Source organism: Pezoporus flaviventris, unplaced genomic scaffold (assembly GCF_033815535.1).
Source record: "Pezoporus flaviventris isolate CSIRO_AGI_PZ_B2104156 unplaced genomic scaffold, CSIRO_AGI_Pfla_v1 ptg000036l, whole genome shotgun sequence".
In the NCBI taxonomy this organism is placed as follows: domain Eukaryota; kingdom Metazoa; phylum Chordata; class Aves; order Psittaciformes; family Psittacidae; genus Pezoporus; species Pezoporus flaviventris.
Genome location: NW_026892584.1, coordinates 22,093,637 through 22,112,584, shown reverse-complemented (window position 1 = coordinate 22,112,584; position 18,948 = coordinate 22,093,637). Strand labels below are relative to the sequence as shown.

Sequence of the window (18,948 nt, the reverse complement as noted above, 5' to 3'; positions counted from 1 at the left end):
TTTCTAGTTCAATCTTAGGAGCCCAAAGCTCTAAATATCTAACTGTAATCTAAGCAAAATACCCTGCATCTTGTTATAAATATAATTCAGACTGTTCTGCTTTTAATGGCATCAGAGAAGACCTTCGGTGCTGTAAGCAGCAAATGACAATATTGCATGCCTTTAAGCCCAACTTAGAATCATAGAAACACAGAATAGTTAGGGTTGGAAAGGATCTTAAGATCATCTAGTTCCAACCTGCCTGCCATGGACAGGGACATCTCACACTAAACCAAGACTAGACCATGTCACCCAAGACTCCATCTTACCTGCCCTTGAACACTGCCAGGGATGGAGCATTTACCACTTCTTTGAGCAACCCATTCCAGTGCCTCACCACCATCACAGTAAAGAACTTCTTCCTTAAATCTAACCTAAACTTTCTCTGTTTAAGTTTAAATGTGTTACCCCTTGTCCTATCACTACAGTCCCTAAAGAAGAGTCCCTCTCCAGTATCCTTGTAGGCCCCCTTGAGATACTGGAAGGCTGCTACAGAGCCTTCACACAGCCTTCACTTCTCCAGGCTGAACAGCCCCAACTTTCTCAGCCTGTCTTTATATGGGAGGTGATCCGGCCCCCTTATCATCCCTGTGGTCTTCCTCTGGACTTACTTCTGCATTTCAGAATTTGTGAGACTGTGGATTTTCATTGAAGACTCTGAAGTCTTGATTTCTAAAGTATTTTTCTAAGATTCTTTTGGAGAGAATTATTATGTTACAGAAAAAAAGTATCAGTATTTATCTTTTCTCAATAAAGTAAAAAAAAAAAAAATAAAAAATACCCTCTTTATGGACTCAGTACTTTTCTTCAGAAATACTGAAAAATACATTGCTTGCAAAGTTTAAAGTGCTAAGATAAGGTTAAATAAGAAGCTCGTCAACTGTTTGGTTGGCTTTTTTATTTTAATTATTTTTAGTTAAAAAGAAGAGGAAACTAAGTGAGACATAAGCTAGGTGGGGCTAGAAGGGGCTCGGGGAGAGCTGGAAACAGTACATAAAGAAGTGTGTAGTTCTGAAGTTTCTATATTGTATTCAATAACCTGCTGATACTTGTTTGGGTTTTGGGGTTTTCTTTGGACATGATTATTTCAAATCCTCTCGTTCATTTTCCCATTTCAATACTTGGAAGAAAATGAAAAATGCACTGAAAATTTTAGGCCACTTAATTTGTGCAGTGTGCAGATGTCATGCTGTTTGCACTCACATGCCCCAGCATGTATTTTAAATGAACTTCCTGGCAAGAAATAAAACAACAGAATAGGAAATAACTATAAATAGATTTCTTAGAAGGTCATAAACATATCCTATTATTCTCATTCTTTTGTAGGGCTAATTTAATACTAAGGTGAGATACTTTTGTTTCTGAGAGAACTTGTAGCTGTGTCCTTATCTGGGTAAGCACAGCAGAATGGTAATCTGCTTTGGAATAGAAGGTTGTCTTTGATGGTAAACTGGAGTAAGTTAGCGCTTTTGTGAAGCCTGGGTGGTAGGAATAGGCCATACTGACCTTTCTGCAAAGGGAGTTTAGATTAGATGGAAGGGTAAACATATGTAGACATATTAGGTGATGGCCTAAACTATTTAAAGATAGTTGAATCAGAAAAACTTGAAAAAATATTTGGGTTTGCTGGAACACCGAGTCCCAGAATGTCTTCATTTGTATTGTGAAATTATGCTCAAACAGCATTTGGATTTGGTTGTGGTACTGAACTTATGAAAGTTGTTTTTTTTCTAAAACAGAGTTGAAACTTTTCTTGAAAAATGCAAGTAGTGTACAGAGCTGTTCCTCTAAAGATTTCCATCTATTCTTAGCATCCACCAGGCATAACTTCCACAGAATCTCTTTGGAAGAAGTGATGGAGCTACTGGGAACTGGATTTCTGCGTGGAAGTTGTGGATTTCTACGAGCCAGTGGCGACATGTTGAAAGGGACCAGTTCAGTCAGCAGAGATGTTAGAGTTGGAGTCACTCAGGTTTGGATTACGTTAGTTAAGATTTTTTGCTAAAAATTCCTATAGCTGCTTTGCTCTCCATGTATCTCTTATTTCATCCTTTTTTGTATCCATGATGAAATGTATGTTCTTTAAAATAAGGACTTACACCTTGAGTTATTTCAGAATAAAAAAACTTCTGTTGTTGCTTATTGTTTACCTGACGGTTTGCATTTTTCGAAATAAAATATGTATTACTTCTGAAAGCTGCATGTGATCTGAATTTCAAGTGATATAAATGAGGACTTTCTTCAAATATTTAATTTAAAACTTAATACCTTATGTCTAAAAGTGAAAGGGAGAAATTACACAGGGAATAGTTTCCTTCTATATAAGGACATTCCCAGTCCTGTTCTGAAATAATGGTTTTGCTATGAGTAAGTGCATGAAAAATAAGAGAAACAGAATTTAGTGGGGAAAACCCCAAATATCTGTTCTGCTGTTTTCCTGGATGATGAGTTAGAGGATGGAATCTTGTTGACTGAGCAGGATTGGAGTCAGACCACATAGTGCATACTGGTAAAAACAGGATAAATTTTTCAGGTAATATCAGATTGACTTTTTCTCTGGAAATAGTATTTTAAACAACATTTACATGGTAAGACCTAGATATTCAAATGTTAAACCTCTGGATCAAGAGTAAAGGTCATGATGAACATTTACATATCAAACAGCTGTAGTATTTTAATATGTTACAGTCCCCACAGCTATTTGATATGTTCCCTTTTCCAGTAAAGGGGCTTTTTCAGTTCACTTCAACTTCTGCAGTTCAAAAGTCTGTAAATTAGCCTCAGTTTCTGATAGAAGCTGCCAGAGCTTGCTCTGAAACAGCTAGAAGGTGCTCACAAATTGTCTCAGATCATGCTGAGTGGAAGCATTAACTTCTGGCAGAGAGACAGAAAAGCTGGGGAAAAAAAAATACCTTGACAGCTATTTGCCTAGAAAATGCATGCCAGACTCCTAGGGTGTTCTGTATACATGGTGGTTTTATTAGTTTTTGAGGAATAGATAGTTCACTGTTTTGACTATTTGTACTGCTTTTTGGAGGTTGTCTCCTTTTTCACCTTTTTCATGCATTTCTATGTTAACACAATAGTACCTGTTCTAGACAGTACACTCTAACTCTACCAGAACTAGTTAAAATAGTGCGGTGTTTCTTTAAGGAAAACTTGAGAAATTGTGCATATGTCAGTGCCTGTGAGTAGAAGACACTTGCAGTTTTAAAATTTATTAATTACAATGTGAATTGCAGCTTATTATAAATTAAAAAATAAGAAAACCACTAAAGTTTACTTCTTGCATATGGAAGAAGAATTTATATTTATTTGCGACAAAGCCAGGTTCAAGATATAGTTGTAACTGTAGCCATGGCAGTATGACTCTTTGCAAGTCTTATTTATTCTGTCAAATTCCTCAGTTTTCAAATCTGTGAAACAAGGGTACTATACTGGTACATTATGAAGTCTAAGTAGTATTTGTCGAGCTATTAGATGCTAACAGGATCTAGTAGTAAATGTCTCCATTTATAGTACTTCACTTTCTTTTAAGTGAATAATTTTGTTGTTAATATTAGACATGAGACAAAGTATATATAAGGCAAATACAGAAGTTTGTTGATATGGGTACAAGTTGTGGAGTTTCTTATGAGGAATTTTGTGCATTCATTTTCATATTCTCATTTTTTATATTCCCTTTTCTTGATGGTAACACATCTGTCCATTTAAAAAATCCAACACATGCACATGGAAAGCATTTGTAAGGGAGCATATTATCTAGCAAAATAAATAGTCTTGTGATTAGATTTGTAAAGTGACTTTGCGTTCTTTGTCTTTGTTGTGACAAATGTAGTCTTTTTATGGTACCTCCACTGCAAGGCAAACAAATTCATTGACATGAAGAACAGTGCTTGGGGGCTGCAAATATTCCCTAATTCAAAGCCTATAATAACAAAATTCTCTCAGGGTTATGGGTTATAGTCTTGTAACATAGTAGTTCTTAAAATGCATTCATACATTAAATTTGGGTTCCATGTGCAGAATGTTAAATAGCTGGAAGCTGTTGTTCAGTGGGACCAAAGATAATGTTTTACATAACAAGTGCCTGTGCAGGGTAAACTGCCATTTCTCACACTCTAGGATAAAATAACATGGGCAAGCAGCTTGAATTAACTTACAGTAAAAGCAAGCTACAATATTGCTAGTACAGTTTTGATAGTAATTTATGTAATTTAAATAGATTAAAACAAAATTTGCAGCTACCTGAAAGTGAGAATGTATGGGATTTGTGGATGTGTAAACGTAGAAGTAATCTCAGTTTAGTGATGTTTTAGTTGTGGCAATATGCAGAGATTAAAAAAATAAATGTATGCAGTATAGTTGGCAGTGGTTTTCTGCCTGATACTGTTCTAAAATATGTTTTCTTTTCAAATTTCTTCCAGGCATATGTGGTATTTGTCTCTACATTAGGAGCACAATGGCTTGAAAGGAACTTCTCTGCCTTCCTTTCCCATACTCTGTATCTTGTGTCTCAGTCTCATACTAAAGCTATTCAGAGTCAGATGGATGCTGTCGGCTGTCGCCACTGTGTTTCATTTATCCTTCGAGCTACAGTAGGAGGCCTTCTTGGGGAAAAAGCTCAAATTGCAGCTGCCAAGGAGATTTGTCAGGCCATCTGGAAACTGAAGAAAGTTGCGGGTATGGGTCTAACAAGATTATCCATTTGGGCCTCTATTTTTCCTTTTTAAGTAATTGTCTAATTTCCTAATCCAGAGACTACAGAAATAGAATATATAGTACTGATTTATTACCATAATAATGTAGAGGGCTTTTAATGGACTGCTTTGTTTTTAGCTTAAGCTGATTATTTGTTTGTGTGTGTGTACTCACATATGTGTACACGTCTCTTACAGCACTCTTCCCTGGTGATATCATTTTAACCAATTACAGATAAAATAATAAATACATGCAGTAATAACATACAGACAGTATTGTAAGCCGATGTATGTCTAGCCAGATTCTGCCACCTTGTTCAGAGTAGCTGACACTGCTGATGGTTCAAAAAAGAAGCATTTGTTCCTGATTGACAAAATGAGCATTTCTCCTGGAGAAAACCTCTCCTGCATGATAAAGTCTTGTATACAGCTTCCAAAAAAAGCTGCTGATCTCCCACCATAGGGGAAAAGAAAGAGAATGTTGGGCATAACCAGTCCTGGTATGCAGCTGCTTATTGTATTGCATTTAAATATCTACATGTTAAATGTCTCAACTGACATAATTATTTGTGTCTCAAAAGATGAACTTTCCAAAACCTTCAGATTTTCCCCTTCCTTTTTATTCCCTGGCACCCCACCTTCTTACTTGTTTACTTGCACTATTTCACTCTTTCCTTATTTTTTGTCCCACTATGTAGTAAATGGCAAGTTAAATCAAAGCATGATCTCTTCAGGTCACTTCAGTGAGGCTGAGAATAGCATGCTTCTTAATGGCCGCTGTTCCCTACCACTCAAAGATAAGCAATTTGGTAGTTTCCATTTCAGCTTCCCACCTGCCCTCGCAGATGTTACTACACTATCCATGTGAGTAATAGAAACGTGCTTGTCTCAGTGAAGGTAAACCTTTATGAGAACAGTTTGGTCAAAAATAATAATGGTAATGATGAAAGCTCATTTGGCAATATAAACAACTTATCAGAGCAAAATCTTTGTTCTGACCTGCTTGTTTCATTCTGGTAATGATTTCATGGGGATCTTCCTATATTGTGTTATCAGATGGTGCAGGGAATGACGGTAACTTGGAAACAAAAAATAGTACAACAGATGTAACAGCAAGTCAGCATGTGCTTGTCTGTGCACTTCAGGAACTTGGAAGTCTCATCCATGGCTTGGGAACTACAGCAGCACCATTACTACAAGACTCCAGTACAGGTACAACCTCTGAATGATTTTGTGAACCAGAGTACAAAATGCATTCATTTATTCACTGTGACCTCTGATTTCTTATGGCTAGACAGTCAATATTTTTCAAATCTGCTAGGTTCCTTTGTGTGGCATTGACCATCACAACCTTTCTTCTGGTGTGCAGTCTTCTCACCTGGACCTCCTTAGTAGTTCTGTCCTTTTCTGTTTTCTTCCACTTAACTAACAAAGCCACAAAAAACAACAAACCAACCCCACAAAAAAAGACACAAAATCAGAACAAGAAAGGGGTTGGTAAGCTTTCACACTGTACGAAATCTTCAAGCATTGTCCAAGGAGTTCTCTTATCTTCTATGACCTGCAATAGTGCATTAATTTAAAACAAACAAAAAATCCATGTCAAATTTAACTGTTAATGGCTGTATTTGAAGTCCAACACTTCGTAATGTTTACAGTAAATCTGTTCATTTGAGCTATGTATCTTCATCTACCTTTATTAGCTGCAATTTTTCTGGATGTGTTCAAGTGGACATCTGCCTTCTTGATTATACTTACAGATATAGTCTATGTGTGTTTGTGGATAATTGTGTAATATGTTAGGTTTTTTTCAAGTTGTTACTTTTCAGGGTAACTATTTTGAAAAGTATTTGGCAATTTCAATTTGATAAGAAATATTTCCCAATAAAAATCCATAGTACATTTTAAAGAGAAGTACAGCCACTGGATAGTGGTGTGTTCATCAGTCCTTTGTATACATTTTTGCTTGTTTCACAATCTGCTTGCATGTTTCTTAAGTGTGTTAATGCATTTTATTTTTCAGGAGTTCTGGAAGCAGTAATTTCTGTCATTCTTCATCCCAGTATTTCAGTTAGACTCACAGCAGCTTGGTGTTTGCGCTGTATTGCAGTAGCATTGCCCTCCTGTGTGTCCCTACTGTTGGATCGTTGCATTGAACGTCTTACTACATTGAAATCCTCCCCAGAAGCAGTAACCGGCTACAGTTTTGCAGTTGCTGCTTTGCTGGGTGCAGTAAAACACTGTCCTTTAGGAATTCCACATGGGAAAGGGAAGGTATGGTCTGAATACTTTACTTACAGTCAGGTTGGTTTTTTTTTTACAGTACTATTTGCATGTATTCTTTATGACATAACCCAGTATACTAGTGAGATACTTTATTTCCTCAAGAAGGTAATTTTGAAGCATACCATAAGTCAAATAAGCAAATGTTTTTTTCACATTTGTCAGGATTTTGAATTTATCAGGAAATGTCATTAATGACCACTCATACTGTTACGTTTTTCTAATGCGGAAGTTTGCTGGGGGATAGGTTTGTTGTTTTGGGACAGAGGTCAGTTCTTTGGAGCTGTAAGGACTGATATTGAACAGCCTAAGAAAAGGTTTACCTGGAGAAGACATTTATTCAGTAGAGTTACATTTTTCAGAACTTCAAACTAAATTATTTACAGCAAGGTCAAACCTTCTGCAATTCTGGCCCAGTTTGATGTTGGCTTGAATTAGAAAGCTGTCATTTAAGCAGTGTTAGTGGTGATAAAAGGCTAGTCTGGAGCAGACTTTGCCAAAGGAAAAGATCATTTATATTTAAAAACACGGTTAAACATATATAAAAGGACTGTTGCACGCTGTGATGTTGGAAACAAGTTTCCTAGAAGGAAACTCATTCAAGCACAGATTAAGCAAAATTAATATTTCCCAGGCTTATTAGTGGCTCTCCAGTGTACAGTTTAGTCAGTGCTTACACCAATAACATCAATTATGTGTTATCTTGAAAATCTTTGGTCAAGTCCAAAGAAATCTTTAATCAAGTCCAACAGATACATGCTTTCATTTCATTTTACAGAAGGTAACAGCAACCAGTTTCTTGCATTAACATAGTCTAACTTGCAGTCTCTCCAAGATCCAGTCTCTCCACTAGCACAGATAGGACATACTATGCACTGAAGTTTTAGGGATATGCCAATGTAGAAACACAGACCAGGAGAAGGTGTTTCCATCTCAATGAGAACTCCATCCATGGAGTTATACTCACAGTTGGAACACCACAATGCGACATAAATGTCAGCAGTACATGCTAATTCTCTGCATAATGTAGACACGTTCTCGGTTCTGAAAATACCTTTTCTGGAGCCAGTGGACATTAGGGAAGAAGTGGCACACTTTTATTCAAGGATTGTGAAGTTGTTTATTATTACACCACTGTAAGATGAAAGGAATGCTTTAGTACATTTGGAGTAATGTCCTTTGTAGTGACTTGCAGTGATTCCAAACCACCCTTTCCCTGTTGTTGAGTACTAACAGTTCCATGCCACTACATAATAGACGTTGCTAGCTGCAGTTCTCCACATTTAAAGACCCAGCTGCTGATGAAACAATTTATATATGTTAGAAAAAAAAACAAACACCTGAAAAGCCTGTTTTTCTTAGCTTTTGAAATTTTTTTCTTATGATTAGTGAAAGACCATGGGGAGAGAACAAAATTAATATCATTTGCCCAGTTATGTAGAAGTGCCATTCAAATACTGTACACCTCAATAAGCAGAACTAAAGTTTCTATTTAACAGAGAAACTTAATTGTTAACAAAGATTTCTTTTAGAGGAAAATAATAGGATGAAATAGGGTCAGGAGGAGGTATGGGAGGGCACAGAAAAGTGTGGGAGAAACACTATTCTGTGCTAACGTGGCAGGTAGGAGAACAGTGAAGTTGACAAAAGTCCTTTCCCATTCTCTCTTAGGAACACTGCCAGATTCCAGGCTAGCTCCTCCTCTGGGGAGCTGAAAGACACCAGTGTTAAACAGAGCAGTTTTGAAAAGGAAGTATCAAACGTAGACAGCAGTGAAATACTGAACAGACAGTATTTCACTGTCTGTGAAGTACTGGACAGAAACTTTGTTACATTAATGTAATTTCCTTTGAGAGAGTGGTTAGAGTTGCAGGCGGAACCGATTGAGGAAAACAAAATAATTAGTGGGTTTGTATGTACTTAGCATTCTGTACTAGTGCTTACAGTTCAAAAAAATCCTTCAAAAACGAGACATTTATCCTAGTACATAGAAAAGTTGCCATAAATCATTAAATGAAATCCTTTCTAGGATGTTTATCTTACAGGTAATTTAAGTATACTAAGCTGTTAGTGATTTTCAGTAGTATAATTTAGCAAGGGTACTGCTTTAGAATCAAGTATTTTAACTCTGTCAGGAATCTATATAAATAGAATTCTTCATTTGCAACCACCTGATAGCATTATGGAACTGCGGAAACTAACATTTTCAGAATACTGAGGTTTGTAAATGAACAAATTTCAAACTTTCATAAAGAAAACTTTCATGTGCAAACTTTCATGACACGTTTTATAAGTATGAAAATAAATTTTAGAAGGATGTTGTCTGTACTGTCCAAATAAGTTATGTGCAAAAAAAAAAATAAATAGAAGGATGTTGTCTATACTGGGGCTTTTAATGATATTGATAATCATTCTTCTTACTTAATCATTACTTACTTAATAATACTAATTTATAAGCAGTTTGGTTTGGTGACCAGACATAATGCAAAGTATAAGAAATACTTTTTGGTGTAAGGGAAACATGATTGAAGCAAAGCGGTTGCAGAGTGCTTTGAGCATTTGTAGCCATAATTGTCCGTAGACACAGTGCGTGCATGTTCTTACTTGTAAACTCTAGGTAGTTTGTGCTTTAGTAAGAGTGCAGATTATCACCTTGCATGTAGCACATAATAGTAGGCATGTGCAATTATTTCAGAGAAGCTAAGACAGGATTAATTTTTAACTATACTATTGTAACTTGTTTGTTTAGTCAGACCGTTTATTGATTAAAATACTGACAGAGATAATGATAGACCTTATTCTAAAATAAAGAGAAAAATATTGCTACCCCTCTCACAGCTGCTTCTGAGCTCTAATTCATATGTCTCATGCTATCCTTTTTCTACATAGTGACATAAAGTATCAGAATGCTTCTATACTTGCAGTGCAATTCTGCGAGAACTATCACCTGTCAGTGTATTGCTGATAAAAGAAAGGGGACAAAACAGCAAGGTAACTTATCTAGGACCCCACAAAACTTTTGAAGCCGTTCCAGACTAGTACTGAAGTCAGCCATTGCAACTTCATGAGCCCGAGTTTATTGCCAGAGTACGAGAGAAAGATAGCATTCAGTTTTGGGACACTGAAATAGAATTAAGTATCACAGCAAATAGTATTGAAATTACATATGGTAGTTACTAACATGCTTATGCTCTGTTTTTGTCTTTAACTTTGAAGGTAATCATGACAGTAGCAGAGGATTTGTTGTGTTCTGCTTCTCAGAACAGTCGCATTTCACTGCAGCGAACACAGGCTGGATGGCTGTTGATAGCTGCCCTCATGACATTAGGTAGTAGCTTTCTACAGTTTTTCTTAAATTACAAGCTGTTCTGTGTTTTGTCTCTAACTTTAACTCTTTGGATGTTTAATTTAATTTACCACTGCAAAATAATACTTTACCCCCCCCAATATTGATTGAAATATTTAGAAAATCTTTCTAAATAAAAGTGTTATTTCTTTTAAAATTGCTATTAGTTCATTGGGAGCAAAGTCTGAAAAACAGTGAGTAAGTGGGAGCGATATTAATTTAATGTAGACAATAAATTTCAAAATCAATCTAATCAAATGCCACTGTGGTAATGAAGAATTACACTGATATTTTTTAACATCTATTCCAATGCAAAATGAGCTAATCATTTGTATTTCCCTCTTGTCAGGCATTTAAATCTTATAGAACTTTCTGATACTTACTAGTGGTCAGATTATTGACTGTGATCACTAAATTACTAATGATGAACGTATTTTAACCATTTTGTTCACATTTTTAAGGCATTTTTCATGTTTTCAGCTGTTACTTTTGCCCACAGCTCCCAGCTTTTTTCTTAAATTTGGGAAAACATGCCTTGTGCATTGACTTATAACAAATGTTTGCTTTTCTGAACATCACTATTGCTTATTACATCTCTTTTGCTGGTGAAACACAGGGTCTGTGTTTAGTAAAACAGATGTTTTGGTCAGCTTGGTGGCGTTCTAATAAATGTGTCAGAGGGTATGTAGTTATGTATGAAAATGGAGTACCAAGGCAGTAAACATTTGAGAAATTATATAAGAGAAGGGTGGAAAAATAGCATAAATTTTGCTCACTGTTGTGAAGATTTTGTGAATATAGGAGAAAGAACCAAAGAGAAAATAAAATTTTATTACACCTTACATTGGCATGATAACTGTCAACATTTACAGGTCCTGCAGTTGTCCAACACCATCTGCCACGAATGCTGTTACTGTGGAAGTGCATCTTCCCATCATCTCCTAAAGACCTAGAAACGGAGAAGACACGAGGAGATTCATTTACCTGGCAAGTAACGCTGGAAGGTCGTGCTGGTGCTCTCTGTGGTAAGCAGGATTTACCATGTCTTTCCCTGCATATTTGTAGTTGGGCTGTTTGTTTATTTTTCCTTCTGAAAGAACAACCATACTTCATATTGATTTTCTTCACTGGATGGTAAAGGATGTATTAACTCCCCAGCTTGTGTATATATATCTATATATGTGTGTTTAATTTTTGTAAAAACAAAAAAACAGAAACAAAACCCAAGCTGTTTTTTTTCTCTTGCTTTTCTAATCACTTGATTTCCAAGCAGTAATTGATATCTGCTTGGAAAGGAAGGTTAATTCTCTTCTCTTGTTTAGCCTGTGTATCACAGTAATGAATGAAGATCCAAACCAGGGGATGTTCTGCTGTTTATACAGTCTGTTATATTTGGTAAATAACAGTACTCTTCCTAATAGGTAACTTACTGTAAGCAAAGTAGAATTGGTGAGTCAGTCAAACATTTGTGAGAGTGAGAAGACTCAGGTGAAAATTACAATAAGGAGGTTGCAATTCTTAGCCATTGAAGAGTGCTGTGTATTTGGCTGCTGTATGATGGGTTGCGATTTTTCATCATGAAATACTGTGAATTTGGGTTTCCAAGAGATGACTCCAGTGATCTTCAGATATAACACAAATGTGTTTCAGTCATGTATTCTAGAGTACTAGAGGGTCCTTTGCATTACAGAAATGTGAACCCTAGTGTAGTGATAACTCCTATCACTATTAAAATCTATAGGAAAGTGTGGAGTTCAATAGTAATTTCATTTGGAAGTAACCTTAACAATTAACTCAAGTTCAATTTTCATAAATAATGAAAAGTACTTTGTACATGTAAGTTGTTAAAGTCTTAAAGTACAGTAATTAAGCCAATTTTAAATATGAAACTAGCTAAGCAAGCAGTAGATTATCTATCATCATGCTTCCCCCTTTTTTCTTACTATTATCATGAAGTTGTGTTATATCCCATAACTCAATTCATAACAAAAAGCAAAAAATACTTGCATTTATAGAAGCAAGTAAATGTCAGGGTATGAATGTCCAAGCGGAGACACCAAAACACTGCATCTGGAAATACAAATTTTTTAATTTCAGATTTTTATCTGGTTCTTAAATTATCGGTGAAAATATTAAAAAGAAAAGCATGTTTTCTTCTACTTTTAAATGATTAGTGAGGTAAGAATGTGATTACTGCACTAATCTGTTTTTCTTCTAGATACCTCACACTAAGTTAAAATCCAATTCCTTTTCTAGCTATCAAAAGCTTTGTTTCACACTGTGCTGGTCTCCTTACGGATGAAGTTGTTCAGAGACTTCTTCCTCCTCTTCCAAGTGCTGTTGATTTATTGACACAGTAAGTGTTTGTATTAAACTGCTAAATGAGATTCTGGTTTTGAAAAGCTACAAAGTAATCTTCTTGTATTTGATTTAGTGCACTTTCTGGAGAACTTTCTTTCCAAGGTATGAAAGTTAGAGTACAGAATTCAGCAGTACAGCTGAAGGCTTTAGCTGTCATGATAATGTGTTTGCAGATTCCAGTATTGTGTAAAAAAAAAATAGGGAAAAAACTGTAGCATGGTTTTGTTAAGCTAGTGATTTTGTTGTGCTTTTTTAATCAAGCATGTACATTTATGTTCATTCATGGCCATTTTTTATAAAATAAAAAATAGTTCAAGAATATGCTTGGACAGAATGTTTTAGACATAGGCATTTTTTATATTTAGATTCAGAGCTAAGCCAGAAAGGGTTTTATAATTTTTAAACTTTTGCCTGCAGAATATGTAGTAATGTATCTGGGCTCTAATTTAACTGACTTATTCCCACAAAAAAGTTAATTATAATAAACATAGGTACAATAAAATTAAATAGAAAACTTTGCTTGTTTTTCTAGTTTTAAATAGAAATAAGGACTGGGAATGGAGAACAGACATTCTGTCAGAGCATGTGAAATAAATTGTTTTCTTCTTCTATTGGTAATGCAGATCAAAATTGAACTTACAGTATGTATAGATTTTAAAAGTATTCAGTAGCATGGTACAAATGAAACCGGAGGTGGTGCATAATGCTTGAAGGCTTTAACATTACTGATGTGCTTTTCATATTTTAAGGCTTTCTTCAATAAATAAATCATATGGAAATTCTTTAAAAACACCTTCAACAGTTTACAGACATAAACTTTATGAACTACTAGCAGTATTGCCTCCAAAGACTTATGAAGGTATGTATTTACTTATGAAGAGAAATGCATTTAAAATACCGTGGTTTCATTTTCAAATTTTTGTTTGACATATATTCAGCTAGCAAGAATTAGTTCCTTTTTTAATAAACACATTTTATTCCCTCTCTTTAAATGTAGTAAAATTGTAGTGAAGTCACTGTGGTTTTGAAAAGCTGGTGTTCGTGGTCTTCCCCCCGCATTACAAATACAGACATTTGTCCTATTTTTAGTTGAAACTTTAATGTAGACGACCTTACAATTTTAAACTATTCAAATAATTTACTTTCTTTGATGCCTGTTTTACTTTCCATTGAATTCTAAATCAGAAAGCTGTCATCTTAGCCTAAACTAATTGCATATAGTCCACTGAATTTCATTTAACTATTTCAAATATATTACAGATATATTAGCCTGTTCTGTGCAGATTGTGAATAAAAAAAATGCATTTAAAGAACATTTTCAACAAAATCTGGGAATAGACTTACTTTTCTGTAGCAGAATATAATTAGCAGTATTTAAAATCTAATCCTCTAATCCAATAACTACGCACTGTAGTTAGACAGGCCTAACAATTTAGCTGAAACATTAAATACCTTTTTCATGTTTATATTTGCCATAGAGTACTGTGTGGACTGAAATAAGGAACCAGAGTGGTTTTGTCAGTAGTAAAGAGAAGTACAGTGTATTTTATGAGGGCAGAGAGAATATCAAGCAACCAGGCACTGAACTGGCTGTGTCCTCTATCATAGAGGGAATCCTTACTCAAAAAATCTGCTCCATCTAGTGGCAACTGCCAACTGAATCTTTGTAGGGATAAATCCCTGTCCTGGGTTCAGCAGTAGCAGTCATTTTTCTCCTTCGTGGTAGCTGGTGAAGTGCTGTGTTTTGACTTCCAGCCTGGGAACAGTGCTGGTGATACTGATGTTTTCGGTTGTTGCTAAGTGATGTTTACCCTGACCAAGGACTTTGTGAGCCTCATGCTCTGCCAGGGAGGAGGGGAAGCCGTGAGGAAGCAGAGATGGGGCACCTGACCCAGGCTAGCCAGGGAGGTATTCCATACCACAGCACGTCATGGCCGGGGTGGGGGGTAACTGGGAGTTACCCGGAAGGACATGGGCTTCTGGGTCGGACTCGTTTCTTGGCTGGTGGTATCATATTCTCTTCCCTTGTTATTTTCTCTTATCATTGTTGTAGTTGGTGGTAGCGGTGGTGATTTGTGTTGTACATTGGTTGCTGGACTGTTCTTGTCTCAACCCGTGGGAGTTGCACTCATTCCATCCTCCTCCCTGTTCCATTTTGCGTGGCTCAGTGACATACTGAATGAGAAGCTTCCACCAGTTCATGGTTTTATTTCTTCTGTTTTCATTTTCTTCAACTTGGGTAGTTAGCCAGAGGCTAGAAACCTGCAAATTGTTTCCAGTAAATTGGTGATGGGGACATACACTAGGAGCTGCAACACAAGCTTTTAGTGTTTGCAAATAATGTGCAACACTTGTATTCTTTAGCAGAATAGGACCGAAACAAAATACCCAGCAAAATAAACAGTTGAAAGCAGGTTCTTTATTTGTAGCTCCAAAACTCTTTCTCGATTCAGACCTTCAGATTTCTGAGGCCTGAGATACCAGGACTTGTTTAGGGTCTGCTTGTCCTTTCCTGCTCTCTTTCTGCCTCTCTGATCTCTTACTGCTTTCTGTCATCACTAAAAGTTGATATCTGCTCAAACAGCAAAATTTGGTGAAGGCTTACTATGAGTGTACGTGAGTAATAGCTGATTTTTTGCATTATTTCAGCAGTGACAAATATGAGCAAAACGTATTGGGTTAACTTGAAAATCAGTGAAGTACATGTAACATACTTCAGTTGCTGTCTTCCGTCATGTGTGAATGGTTAAGACTGCAATTTAGCTGATCCAAAGTATGAACTTGTTTAGCTGTGAAAAGTTCTGTTTCTAAGATGACGATTTATATTCGTGATAATTTTCATATGTCATTAGTTTTGTACTATAATGTGCTCATGTTTTTGAGACCAAAACATTTGTTTCCTGTTAATATAAAAAAAATAATTATTATAATGTCCAGTTTGAGAATTTCACACAAATCATTTCAGTAGTTTGCGTTTTGATTGTTAGATTTGATGTTTTCTGTGGCCTGAAATTAACGTGTTTTGTCAGGCAACTCATTAGGGTTCTTTTCATTCTTCAGCTTTTTGTGCTTGTTGTGTTCTACTGTCTAAACCATAAAATTCAATACAAGCATTCCCTTCTCTATCTTAATAGGATGAGATGAATAGCTAAAATGCTGGAACAGCATTCTGGCTCGATACTTTGGACTGCTTTATGCTGGAATAATATTACTTGACATGGCCAAGCGTCTGGGGCTAAAAGAAATGTTAATTTGGTTAAAGATTGCTGAGTATCTCCATTAACCTTTATTTGAAAAGTGTTTTCATAGGAAGGGCTTTTTTCTTAAATTGTGATCTATAATAATGGAAAAAGCAGTTTCCAGTTGTTGTTTAATTGTTGTTGTTTTTAAAAGGCTCTATTCCTGTCCTTTTTGCACACTATCTGTGCATCTTGGAATATATTTGATAGTGCTAGCCTTTTGCATTTAAATTTGAGGTAAGCATTTTGGGAAAAATGACATACTTGCTATTTAGTCAGGGAGGCAGGCAAAGCCACAGAAGCTTGCAGGAGTAGAGCCTGGTGGGGACAGGGGGTTGGGAGTAGGGAAATCAGCTTTCTCAGATGTATGCAAGATTCAGGAAGGGTAAAATAGCTGATGAGAGCTACCAGCTCCAGCTATACAAATGGTTCTGCTCATGAGGTGCTGATAACTGTGCTGTCACACTTGTTGAAAAATTCTAAGCAACTTGAGTGCAAACGGGTAATGGTAAGATCATCTAACAACAAAATTGAATGCAAAGTACTGATATGTGGAGTTAAGCCTGCTCTTAATGCTAATATTCCCCGTTTCATGAGGACTTGACTTTGCAGTCATAGTGCTCTGGAGGTAAATTTTTATGTAATATTTGCATAAAGACTGTGTGTGTATTTTTCAAGATCAGTTCTGCAGTGTTTTTCAACATATTTTATTGAACAGATAAACTAGACCTTTCTCATCATATGTAGTTCAGTGCTAGAAATGTTCTCTCACTGCAGGGACTATTTTAAAAACCTAAAGTAGTCTGACTTAGAATGCCTAATATTACTGTTTATGTATAATGTACAACCTCGTTTGAAATAGTATGCACCAAGATATGTGATAGCTTAACCTACCAGTGTAAATTATCGTAATGTAACCTACAGTAAATTCCTCATGCTTTGCTTTTCACGAAGTCCTGAAATAAGGGAGTACATTCTGCAGCTTTTGGTTATTTATCAGACTTATGGATGTTTGAAATTGCCTCTGCTTGACAAGTCCAAGTATTCCTGTGTGGTTATGTAATACGTTCCACAGCATTAATTTTCAGGAAATGGAGAAAAATATGGCTGTGCTTGTAACTGCCTTTTCCTCTGTTTTAATTGTAAATGTAGCTAACTTAATGGGCTAGAAGTTTCATGGCATTATGCCTTCTGTGAAGGTAAAAGTCTCTGCTTTTCAACTTCTGTATTGCTGTATGTGCTTACTTTGCTCATCTTAGTGCTCTGTTGTTTCCCCTGTAGCAAGAGTGTTCTCCAGTTAACTGAAGACATAAGAAAACTGTTAGATGAATGTTGCTATTGCAGTATAAGTACGTTGCTCCCAAAGCTTCTTGTGGCAAGTAATAAAGTGTAAATTTTGACTGTTTTTTTTTCCCCTTTAATTTAAAGGAAGCTTCTGGGCTGTTCTAAAAGAGTTAGTAGCTGACTTGACCGTCCCAGATAGCCAGATTGACACCTCAACGTTCTTGCTTCCACCCCTTTGTCATGAGAATGATCTCCTTTTACTTGGTCCCTTACTGCAGGAGACTGACCACCGATTTATTGAAGAGCAGGTACTTTTTGATCTAGTATAATCATGGGGGTATATGTTCATACAGTTCTAGTTATTGGGTCAGTGCTGGTTTTGACTTGGTTGAAAATAATGGCTATCACTTTATTCCTTCTTCCAGCTCCTTTTAGGTAACAGCATAGCTGGTGGCAGCCTGGAGTATGACCCTTACTCAATTTATGAGACAGTTGCAAAAGGTGATTCAGTACCTAAACCTCTACCTCCCGTATTGTCTGTTATCAGCGCAGCAACACGTTTGTTTGGAGTTATGTTTTCCCATGTAGCAGAATCCCACAGGTAAAGTGGTAACTGTTGGGGAATTTGGGTGGTGCTAAAATGGTCACAGTGTTTGAACACAGAAGAAAACAATTCTGTGAGCCATCTGAATAATATAATTCAGACTAACAAATTATTAGACTTTTTTTAAAGTTATTCACAACAAAGTGAGTAGCAAGAGGTTAATATCATTATAATAGATTCTGCTGACCAAGAGCAAGCAATGTTTTGTTTTGATAGCCATATCAAAATTGAAGTTCATTTTAAGAGTTATTACAGGATTATTATAGTGCTTAATACCCAATTGCCTTAGACCAAAGAGGGACAAAAGAGGTAAGAAGCTGCAGTAAAATTTAACCCTTATCCTGCCTATTCCATTTTAAAAAGTGGATGGGAACAAACAAGAGTATGTGTCTTAACACAGTTCTGTTAAGGTACAAGAATGCTCGAAAGGGATCACAGGCTTCTAAGTTTGTGTGTATGTACCTTCCTACTGCACACATGGCATTTGTTTTTTTTTTCACGTGGGTTGCTGCGGCATGAAATTTCTCAAGATATTTGCATGCTCTTGCTTATTTTGTGTGCTGCTGGTAATTTTCTTGAATGCAACATTAGAGCAAATCAATTACTTTTTAATTAAACAGCTTTATCTTTTCAAAGCCAACTGCAGTTAGGCCTCGGATCATGATTGTTAGAGGTGGTGATGGTTTTGCTTATGTCAAGGGCGAGTGCTTAGCATGTGAGTCCTGAGGCTTGGTGTCTTCACTGCTTGGAATGCTTGGATTCAGTGTAATCCTGAGGCAGCTGTTTGTATGTGAGCATACCTGCCAATAAAATTGTCACATGCTTTATCATATATTCTTCTGACTTGCATTTGCTTCATTATTCTGTCTTCACCAACTGCTTTTTTTTTTGTTTGGGTTTGTGTTTTTTTTCTGTTTTTCTGGGCTTTCTGCCACTACTGTCACCATGTTTGCTGGTTGCTTTTCTTCACCTCTTTTTCAAGACCTGAACTAATTGCTGCAGATAACTGCATTTTCCTTTTTCTTTTCCTTCCTCCTTTCTCAGTTGTAAGTCAAAATGCATCATTTCCATACACAGTTGCTTTTAATAGCA

The 18,948-nt window shown here is 36.2% G+C and overlaps 1 protein-coding gene across 9 annotated transcripts in view; it reads left to right on the top strand.

Annotated features, from left to right (window-relative positions):
• The window catches only part of HEATR5A (HEAT repeat containing 5A), a 56,983-nt gene that overhangs the window by 9,707 nt on the left and 28,328 nt on the right, over positions 1-18,948 (top strand). For all 9 annotated transcript variants that reach the window (XM_061463479.1, XM_061463473.1, XM_061463474.1 and 6 more), the window contains 10 exons: positions 1,851-2,011; positions 4,467-4,722; positions 5,796-5,951; positions 6,763-7,013; positions 10,239-10,350; positions 11,241-11,393; positions 12,625-12,724; positions 13,479-13,588; positions 17,397-17,560; positions 17,678-17,853. In XM_061463479.1, coding sequence (XP_061319463.1) covers positions 1,851-2,011; positions 4,467-4,722; positions 5,796-5,951; positions 6,763-7,013; positions 10,239-10,350; positions 11,241-11,393; positions 12,625-12,724; positions 13,479-13,588; positions 17,397-17,560; positions 17,678-17,853 — 1,639 coding nt within the window. The remainder of the gene's footprint in view (positions 1-1,850; positions 2,012-4,466; positions 4,723-5,795; positions 5,952-6,762; positions 7,014-10,238; positions 10,351-11,240; positions 11,394-12,624; positions 12,725-13,478; positions 13,589-17,396; positions 17,561-17,677; positions 17,854-18,948) is intronic.